The sequence below is a fragment of the Gekko japonicus genome, unplaced genomic scaffold, assembly GCF_001447785.1.
Source record: "Gekko japonicus isolate JY-2015 unplaced genomic scaffold, Gekko_japonicus_V1.1 scaffold3091, whole genome shotgun sequence".
NCBI lineage: Eukaryota > Metazoa > Chordata > Lepidosauria > Squamata > Gekkonidae > Gekko > Gekko japonicus.
Window position 1 is genome coordinate 70,524 of NW_015167629.1, and position 10,432 is coordinate 80,955.

At 44.1% G+C, this 10,432-nt stretch overlaps 1 protein-coding gene across 1 annotated transcript in view; it reads right to left on the reverse strand.

Annotated features, from left to right (window-relative positions):
- LOC107112851 (cytochrome P450 2K4-like) overlaps positions 1-10,432 on the reverse strand; it is a 25,247-nt gene that overhangs the window by 2,685 nt on the left and 12,130 nt on the right. The window contains 4 exon segments of the mRNA XM_015414049.1: positions 1,350-1,534; positions 2,877-3,018; positions 7,603-7,776; positions 9,937-10,127. Coding sequence (XP_015269535.1) covers positions 1,350-1,534; positions 2,877-3,018; positions 7,603-7,776; positions 9,937-10,127 — 692 coding nt within the window.

A 10,432-nucleotide genomic window follows, 5' to 3' on the forward strand; every position in this document is an offset into this window, starting at 1 on the left:
AGTGGGAACCAAAGCAGCTGACATCATTCTCCTCTCCCCCGTATGATCTGCACAACTACCCTATGAGGTATGTTAAGGTTGAAAGTGTGTGAATGGTCCATAATCCCCCAGGCAGCTTTTAAAACATGAACCTGGGACCTGCAGACCATCCTCTGAAGCGCTCTCAGGTACATATCTGTGGCAGTGATGGGGTGACTGCTGGCACCTTTTCCTATCATTTTTTGCCTTGTGGTATTCTGCTTGTGGTGTGATCTGTCTTTTTTTTTGGTGTGGCATAATTGTGTTATTGGGTTTGTTTCTTTTGAAGGGGAAGTGATGTGTTGTGAGTGAGGACATATTTTACCTCAGAATACACCAGGTCCCATATGCAACTGACAGTTCCAACTGTCTTGTGGGGGGGGGGGATTTGAGGTGCAGAATGGAGTGAAGTCCAATCAACTTCCATATGCAAATGACCTTGAAACGCTGGCCCAATCAGAGAAGAGTGGCCTAGGCTGCAGTGGGTGGGAGAGAACTCAGGCCAGCGGTGGCCGCTGACTTGCCTCCCCCTCCACACGCACCAGGAACACCCCCACCCAAAGACACAGGCAGCTCGGCCGCCGCTCTGTTCTGGGGTTTCCCGCGCAATTCCATCCCCTTACCTGGGTCACCGTGTGTCTACCGGCAACTTTTTGGGGCTTCTCCGGCTGGGCTGAAACGGCCCGTCCCTGCGCTCAATCTGCAGATGGTCCTCTCCTGTCAGAGGCCCAGAGCAGACTGAGCCGAACATGCTGGCCGGGGCTGACGTGGGCGGGACTACACAAAGCAGCCAGCCAACCCAGCCAGCATCCTCTGACTGACAGTACTTGCGCCCAAACACTGTAGGTCATTGGAATGTTGGACCCCACTACGGCTTTATATAAGGGGAGAGATTGTATGGTGTACACAGTGGCAAAGATTAGAAACATAAGGTGTGAATATTAGACTGCATAAAACATCAACATGAGCTTTACATAAGCTGTAGCAATTTCACATAGAAAGTTGTTGATTTCACATAAGAAGTTGTTGAATATATCAAATGACCAATAAGGCCATACACGTTTCGGCCTCTAGGGCCTTCCTCAGTGGGCAGTAATATCTACTATTTCAAAAAGACACACATTCAGAAGTTAATATGTATAAATCCAGAACAGGTGTTGCCATCTGAAAATATAACAAAATCCCCCACATTGTTTCTGTCAGATAAATTTACGGGACATCGAACTTCATTAACTGGCTCTCTTATTCCACAATATTAAATATTTGTTGCAAAAATTTTACAAATCTGCCCTATTCAGCTGAACAATGAATGTAAAGCACACAATGATCACCTTTGGAATGAAGTAGTCTCCAAGAGTGACATCTGCAGTGGTGGCATGTGGCAGGTTGTTAGGGATAATATTAGCGAACCTCTGAACTTCGTGAACCACCGCATCTGTGTAGGGCAGTTTTGCTCGGTGCTCAATCCGTGGCTGAGCAGACCCGATTACCTTTGTTATTTCTTCTTGTACTTGCTCTGAGAAAACAGAACATTTCCCCCCCAATGAACTGAATTTCTGTTTCATATTTTGAATTATTCCTTAAAAACACTGGGGCTGTCTTAGTTAGTATGAATGGATCTTGGATCCTGCTCTTGAAAAAGTGCCCCCATGATGGAGGGGGCCTTGCTGTTCAGCCTTGGACTCCAACAGTCCTCAAGAGGGGGAGAGAATGGGTGGAACCCATTTGGAAATTTTGAATTTGAGGAAAGAGGACTTTAAGTGGATATTTCTCCCTGGATATTTCTCCCTGGGAAATTGTTGTTTCTTGGAGGGTGTTTTTAGAGTTAAAGTTTACAGAGAAGTGGGAAAGATACTTTGGAAATATTTTATTATGAATATCAGGGAGATCAGGTCTGAATAAACTTGTAACACTACTGGAGGGTAGAAAATAAATGGCTAACTTTGCAAACGGCAAAATTTATTGCTGTGGTTAAGACTAAAATAAAGTTCCGTTCTCTTGATTTAAGTCCTACTGATGAATAATTCTATCATGATAAGTAATTTATTATTCAAGAAATTAATCTTCGTAGTTATGGTTGTGAATTTTATACTGTAGCTGGCAAGGCTACTGTCCGTGTTGTTATTTTATGATTCTGTGTTTGTTGTTTGCTATTCTTTGAGTCAATGCAATAAAAATACTTGAGGTAATGGATTACTGGTGAGGACAACCCCCCAGTAAGTTTCCCCCTTGCCCCCTCACACATTTCCATTTTTTTAAGCCACCAAAATCTTCTCCATGGCTATTTTAATATCTAGTTTGGCCCTGAGAGAGTGAGAGAGAACAGTCACTCTCTGAACATGATTGGGACCTTGGGGAAGGGCACAACACATGCCACTTTGGAAGAGGATCCAACCCACCCCTTCTGTTACATTACACTAGAGGGGGGGGGGGAAACAGGAAGTATAACTCACTGGTGCGTATTGTTCTCCCTCAGACGTTTTCTGCAGGAATGGCTCTTCGTCACTTTCGCTCATTTCCACAGTGGTTTTTGTAGTCCCAGGAGCAACAACGCAGTTTTTCCCCTCTTGTGGTGCAGCAAGGGAATTCCCAGAAACAGGGAAGTCTAATGCTGTATCAGAAGAGAGGACCAACTGCATTTTTGCACCTGGGACTGCAAACACATCTCCAGAAATGAGTGAAAGAGGTGGAGGAATACAAATGCAGGAGCGGGGAGAGCCATTCCTGTGGAAAACGTCCTATGCAGGTAACATCCAACAGCAGTCTCTGGGTTTCCCCCCCCCCCATTCTTACCTCTATGCATACCTGGAATCCAGATACCCTAGAATAATGGAAACCAAGAAATGGAAAGGACTTACTCTGAATTTCAGGGTACTTCATCATCAGCAACAGGCTCCAATGCAAGGTAGTTGAAGTGGTCTCCATGCCAGCGCCAAATAAGTTCCCCACAACAGCTTTTAGGTTATCATTATGGAAAAATCCATTGCTCTGGTTCTTGTTCTTCTCCTAGAAGATAAGAAGAAAGAGAGCATTCCTTTCCTTTTCTTTGTCCAGTTAAAGCTCTATGGCTCAATGCCTTGAGCAGTATAATAATCTGAAATTTCATTTGCAATCTCTAGAGACCAAAGGAATATTTTTTTGTAACATCCAAAGTTGTATTAGGATTTTGATCTGAAACGGGGGCTTCCGGTTTGGCTCCCGCGCATGGCGGACGCTTCCTCGGGTCGCTCCCGAGGGCGCCTCGCCCGCCCGCGGTGGAGGAGGGAATCCGCGCGAGTGGAGACCCGAACGAGCCCCTCAGAAGAGAGGAGCTCGGATCCGGGGCGCTTTAGGGCGCACTAGGGGGGAGTCGCTCTTTCGGCCGAGAGGTCGGAGAGCGAGGCTCCCGCCATGCCCTGCCCCAATGGACCTTGCTGCGTGAGCGACCCCGAACGGGGTTTAGCGGAGCCACCAGACGTCACCGAGTGATAAAGCGACCATCCGCAAAAGTGGAAAAGAAAAAGAAAAGATCGGCTTAACTGTGAGTTGTCAAAATGCAGAGAAAAAGAACTGAAAATTGTTTCCCCCCCCTCCCAGCGAAAAAGGCGAAGAGGTTAATCCTCCATCTATACAAGCGAAAAAGAAAAGGAGGGGGGGATGAATTGAGCGGACAGTGATGTTTTCCTTTGATGTATTTGAAAGCGAGAAACTTGTCTCTCTGGAGCACATTTTAAGAACTTTCTAAAAGTAAACAAAAAAGAAAAGATGTCGGAGCTGGGCAAAAGCGAGCGGAGAGGAGGGAGGGACTTCCGTCTGGGCGTTTGTTTGTGCGCAAGAGCCGGCTGTTGAATGTTTGGACTGTTTATGGCTGTGAATCCGACGGGAGTTTTGCAAAAAAGATAAGTTGGAATTGTGACAGCGAGAAGTGCCTGATAAGCGCTTATAAGTCAACAATTGCGAGGAGGACCCATAGAGAGTCTGGGAGCGAATATAAAAGCGAAAATGAAATTGATACCATTCTCGAAAATGGGGACCTCCGGGGCATGAAAGGAAGAGGATTTATAGTACATGAACTGAGCGTATTAACAACAACCCGAAGGAGGATCTAACAAGCCGGAAGGAGAAGACCAGAGGAAGCTCCTCCATGTCAGCGATAGTAAAAATACCCAGCACGCAAAGAAGCGGTTCTGAATGTGCACAGAAGAGACCCTTTTTATTAACAGAATCTCAAAGGAACATTACTAACATACTAACAGAGAATACATGTAACAGGACTAAGAAAAGAAGTTTGGCAACACACAGAAGAAGCCCAAGAAGATTAATTGGACATTACTAACAGTTTAATTTACCAGTTTATATATCACTCAGCTTTCTCTTTCTCCCACTGTCTACCCCTTCCTTTTTTTCTTTTAAGCGAAATACCTCCCCTTTTTAGGGGAGCCAATAAAACCTTTATTTTAAAAAAAAAAGGATTTTGATCTGAAACGGGACCACCCTGCTTGGAATAGAATAGTAGAGACTCACCTACTGTAGTAAAATGAAACCACATCTTAGGTTGGAATCTAAAGGACATTCCGAAAAATTATGAGAACTTGTATCTATTTTACAAAGCGAGGAAGAGCAAATCCCGTCAGTGCAGGGAAAATGCACATCGCCGCTTCTCATAAACATTGTTGAATGGGCATTCATTCTAGCAAGAGCAAAGGCCCTGAGAAGACCAGGAGGGAAGAGAACCAAGGGGAGGCATTAAAAAGAATTGTGAAGAACAAACTCATTGAGCATGAGGAACAAAACTGTTATGAAGAATAGAACTATTGTGATCAATCAGCCTAATCCATTTTTAAATTAAATTTACTGATTTGGCAAGCCCCCCGTGCCTTGATAGGTTCTGTGGTAAAAGCAATAGTTGACCATTTCTTATCCATGATCCTAAAAGATGATGATTTATAAGAAACCTCCATCAATAAAGCCGGATAGCCATTAACACCAAAAAGTAACTTTAAGCAACGATTACATGCACGTATTCATGCGCTAGTTTCCAGTGATGGCTGAACACATTTGATATGCAAAGTCACAGCAGCAACACAGTGTGGGATGTTTAGCAGCTTTCTGAGGAAGTAAAGAAGTGGGAAATCAATAGATTCCATGACCGCCTTAAATCTTATTGCCACCCCATATAATAGGAGTTACCTTTAGAATAGCTCCTGGTATATGTCTCCTTCTTGTTCAAAAGAAACTCAGAATACCCACGATACAGGTTTAAATTTGTTTCTCACAGCTTTTTGATGCAAGTCCCAGGTTAAATGTGAAGCAAATACAATCCCAAGATAAGAAAATTCTTTAACTTGTTCTAATTCACCCCCGCCCCCATGGGCCAACGATATGTTTTAGAATTCTGTTTACTGGTGAAGACCGCCACCTTGGACTTCTGACAGTTTACTGTCAAACCTTCTTCACAACAGTAGTCAGGAAAAAGCTTTAAGGGTCTCTGTAAACCAATAGGAGGGATAACCGGACCACGTCACCTGCATACAGCAGAAAAGGGATACTATGGTGAGACAGACAAGGAGGTCGACAGGACTGATCAAAATGACTTCACAAAACATTAAGATATAAATCATTTCGATATAAAATGATCTGGCAGGCAACCTTGTCTCTCACTGAGTTCAAAATGCCATGGGCCAGCCAGCTGCCACATCCTCCTCGGAAGCATTGAAAGGATTGGGCCCCGCACTGATGGAATCCCCACCTGAACAGCTGGGTCCAGGAACAGACCCAGCAAGGGAAGCATCGGGAAGTGAGAATGCTCTCCAGTCATGGTTAGGCTTCCAGGAGAAAAGACATCACAGGGGCATCTTTCTTCTTCCTTTCAATCTCCCTCCCTCCTTCCCTCCTTCCCTCCTTCCTTCCTCCCTGCCTCCCTTCCTCCCTGCCTCCCTTCCTCTCTCCCTCCTTTCCTCCCTCTCTCCTTCCCTCTCTTCCTCCCTCCCTCCCTCCCTTTCTCAACAGAGATACAAGCTCTGTCACTTTTGGGCTTCTACTCTTTACAAAACAAGGCTTCAAAATGTCATGAAATGTGTTATTAAGAAAGCAAATATGCTGCCCTAGTTTCCCACTGGGGGAAGATCTGAAACAAAGAAGCAGCATTCATATAAGAAGCTCTCCTTCGTCCCCTCCCCTCCCTTTCCCTTCCCCCCGTTCTTTCCATTTCTTCATGTTCGTATGTTTTGTATGTTTGTAAACATACAAAACTTTGTTTAAAAAATTAGGCTCGCTCACAACTTTTATGTTCATAGATTATTTTGTCCAAAAGTTAGAATTTCTGCTCAAAACAGTTGACAGTTTAGAGGGAACACTGTGGAGGGTGTTAATCCCATGCGCACACCGATGTAACCGGGCTTCTACAAAGAAAAGGTACCCAATGAACCACTGCCAGACAGCAATAACTACAGAGATGCCATAGGCGAGTGTCTATACTTAGCAGTGACAACAAGACCTAACATCACAACAGCTGTAAATATAGTATCCAGAAGGGTTAGCACATCCACCACAAAGAACTGGAGTACAGTTAAAAGGGTGATGAGTTACTGAAAGGGTACTACACACTTTCAACTGCAACTGCCAGCAACTAACAATCCCTCGCTATTGGGGTATGCTGATGAAGACTGGACTGGAGAAAGATCAGGCCTAAGATCCACTAGCAGTTATGTATTTTTCTGTGGAGGTACTGTTATAAGTTGAGCAAGTTGTAAACAAGAAAGTGTTGCCCGCTCATCTCCTGAAGCAGAATTTGGATCTACTTCCACAGCGTAGAGAGAATTAGAGGGTTTATGATGTTACAACTCCTGCCAACCTAGCAGTTCGAAAGCAAGAAACTGTAAGTAGATCAATAGGTACCACTTCGGTGGGAAGGTAACAGCGTTCCGTGCGCCTTGGTGTTTAGTCATGCCGGCCACATGACCACGGAAACGTCTTTGGACAGCGCTGGCTCTCTGGCTTTGAAACGGAGATGAGCACCACAACCCTAGAGTCGGACTCGACTGGCTTTCGAGCAAGGGAACCTTTGCCTTTACCTTTATAATGTTACATGAGGATTTTGGTATGAAGGACCCTTTGCCAGTTCAAATGCTAGAGGATAACCAGAGCTTATAGCTCTTTCAAAAAAGAACAGTGCACAGACAAAGCACATTGGAATCAGGTACCAGTATGTAAGGGTCCTGCAGGGACAAGGAGTTGTCAAATGACACTACTGTCCCACTGAGAAAATGACAGCGGGCTATTTACCCAACTGCTACCAAGAGACAAATACCAAGGTCTGCGGGACAACCTGAACATTGTGAACCTTGATAGCTTACAGAGTGGAGAGGGAGTGCTGAAGGGAGAGACTCAGCTTGCCTCAACATTGGGGGGGGATGCTACATCTGTGTGTACAGATGTTATCTCCTTGAATGGGATGCCTCTCATTGTCTTAACCTGGGAGCTGCCCTCTGGCCCCCCTCTCTCTCCGGCCTTTTGACCTCTCATTCTCACCACATGGTCTTTCATGGAGACAGGTCTCTCCTGTATATAGAACATCCTCATAATCCCACAAACACGATGCTTTACCTCTTGCTGTTGGATTAGAAAAGCATCAATAAAGCTCCTCTGGTCGTTCACGTCCAGTTCTTTCAGGTGTTCTATGAAGGTGGCCTGTATGAAGGCGTACAGTTCATCCCTGTTCTTAAGGACAGTCTTGCGACCACCAGAAAGAAAGCCCAGAGCAGGAAACATGTTGTACAGCTAAAAGAATAAAATATGAGAAAGAAAAAGATCAAGAAATCCCCAAATCCAAGTCAAGACATGTATGGTGAAATGGTCACAAAGCTTTGCCAAGGAGATTTGATTTCAGCAATGGGAAAAGGTTTGGACGAAAGACATAACATTTACAGCGAGTCAAGCACTTAGAGAGAACTGGTATAAAATGTTTTATCACCGGTACATTACCCCAAAAGACATTGAGAAGATGGATAAAAACTATAAAAGCCATTCACCAAAGTCCGAAAGATGAATTCGAAAACAATTGCCAAGTTTTCGATGACTCTTTAGTTATATATCTGAAAGGTTTAACAGTAAACAATAATACTATAAGACTAGGAAAAAGGCCCGTTGTGGAAATAAATACAACGGCCTCTAGAAAGAGGCTCTGGGCGGGTGCCCCGGCCTTGGACACTCAGTGTCAATTTGCTGTGGCGACCTCAGCAGGGTATAATGACACTGAGTCCACCATTTTCTCCAGAGGAACTGATCTCTGCTACCTAAAGAACAGTTGTAATTTTGAGTGATCTCCAGCCCTCACCTGGAGATTGGCAACGGTGGTTCCCCAGAAGGGAATAGTTGGTTTGGAGGGTGGAGTCTATGGCTTTGTACCTGTCTGAGGTCCCATGCCTCCTGAAACCTCACCCTCTCCAGGCTCCATCCCTCACATCTCCAGGAATTTCCCACCTGGAGTTGGCAAACCTATCTCCTTCCCAGCCAATCATCAACCTACCTTTATTTCCCCCTCACTCTTCAGCTTTCCACCCCCCACACACCTGCAGCCTCTCCCGTGCTCTGAAGCCCTGACTTCTATGTCACATTGGCTGTCATACGGGGGCCACCTCAGCAGCATATAAGGATACAGAGCCCACCATTTTCTCCAGGGGAACTGATCTCTGCCATCTGGAAAGCAGTTGTAATTCTGAGTGATCTCCAGCCCTCACCTGGAGATTGGACACATTTTACCTCAGAAGAGCAAAACTGGTTAGAATGTGAGAGGCAAAAGCCAATCAAGTCGCATATGCAAATGACCTCTGTGTTCCGAGGCAGAGGCCAATGAGGCTGCATATGCAAATAATCTCCAGTAATGTTCTGACTGGCTATGGGGGGGAGAGGATTAGCAAAATGTTTAGAATGTTGGAGGCAGGACTCAGGCAAAGCAGTTAGTGAATAGGGAGACCCTCTGATAGACAGATCAGAGAGCAAACTGATTTTGGAGCGTGTGGAATGTTCTAGAGAAGTGCCACTACCATTCGGCTTTTATTTATAAGGGAGATAGTTTTAATATGAAATGAAAACAGCAGTACATGCTGTTTATTATAACAAACTTATTTATTATAACAAACTGTTGTGTGAAATCTTATAAACTTTTATGATGTTATTTATGTTATACCATATAACAGATAAGATCGATAAGATAAGATAAAAATGGAAATATAGTATGACAAATTGGTAGAATGAGTAGGTCATTATACAGCTTTTTGAGTTAATAGGTCATATATATTTTCAGCTATATCCTTATGCCCTTACATCATATATATCTTGTTAAACATTTGTTAAGCTATTATACTATATACTTTTCTACATATACATATATATTTTGAAAAAGTGTCCTCAGTTTCTGTAAAATTGCCCTCACACTAGGTTTTTTTGGTAATTATATTTTCTATCTGTTTTTCCCTATTCCTTCTTTTTTCGGTATCCCTTATAATAATTTTTTAAAGACATTCCCAAATCCTACTGCTGAGGCAGAAATCTCAAAGGTGTTTTGAAAATCTCCTGTGACACTGTACCACCCAAACCTTCCCGCTGGTTTCCAACATTGCATTGGCTGGGGTTACTAGGCCGTGCAACCATCGGGAGATTAGGAACTGGGACATGGGGGGTAGGTTGCTGGCATTGCCCACGCAGGCTGCCTGAGGCCCTGGCAAGACTTCAAGTGGTACAGCTTTCAAAGGATCGTTCCATATATTTTCCGAAACATTTAAAATAAGTTGCAAGTTTCTCAGAATGAGTTTTCTATCTGCTACGAAGTCTTCAGTTTGTGCAGTGAATCTTTAAAGGCATGAATATGTACCTAGTCCTGCCTGTACTGTTTGTACTGGTATTTTCAACCATTTAAAAACCAAAGTTTAAATAGTTTACCGCGACTGAGGGACTTCCCACAAGCCGGACGTTTTCATTGACCAAGTTCAGTAATCTTACAAACGTGGGGTCTTCGTATTCATATCGCTTGCCGAGTAAAATGGACACTATAATATTGGCAACAGCCGCATTCATGATTGTAGTCATCTCAAATGGTTTCCCTAGAGAATAAATATTGCAATGAAAACATTATGCCATGGAATTAACATCGGTATCACTTGTGCTTCATGCATTAGCTTGCATATGCTTGGAGAGTATTTATCACCTATCCTGTGCTGACACAGAATTCTCTGCAGTGTAGAGAGGGGGAATTCTAGACGGGACCACATCAAAGTATGACTCGGGTGTTTTTGGTGCCTCCCAAAGGCAAGGATAAAAAGCCAACTCACTGTTGTGAACTATCTCTTGAGGTGGCTATCCTAGTAGTCCTCAGAGCAAGCAGGAGAATAGGAGGGACTCGGTGCTTCTCTTCTCGGTCTCCCTGCTAGTAGGCTGC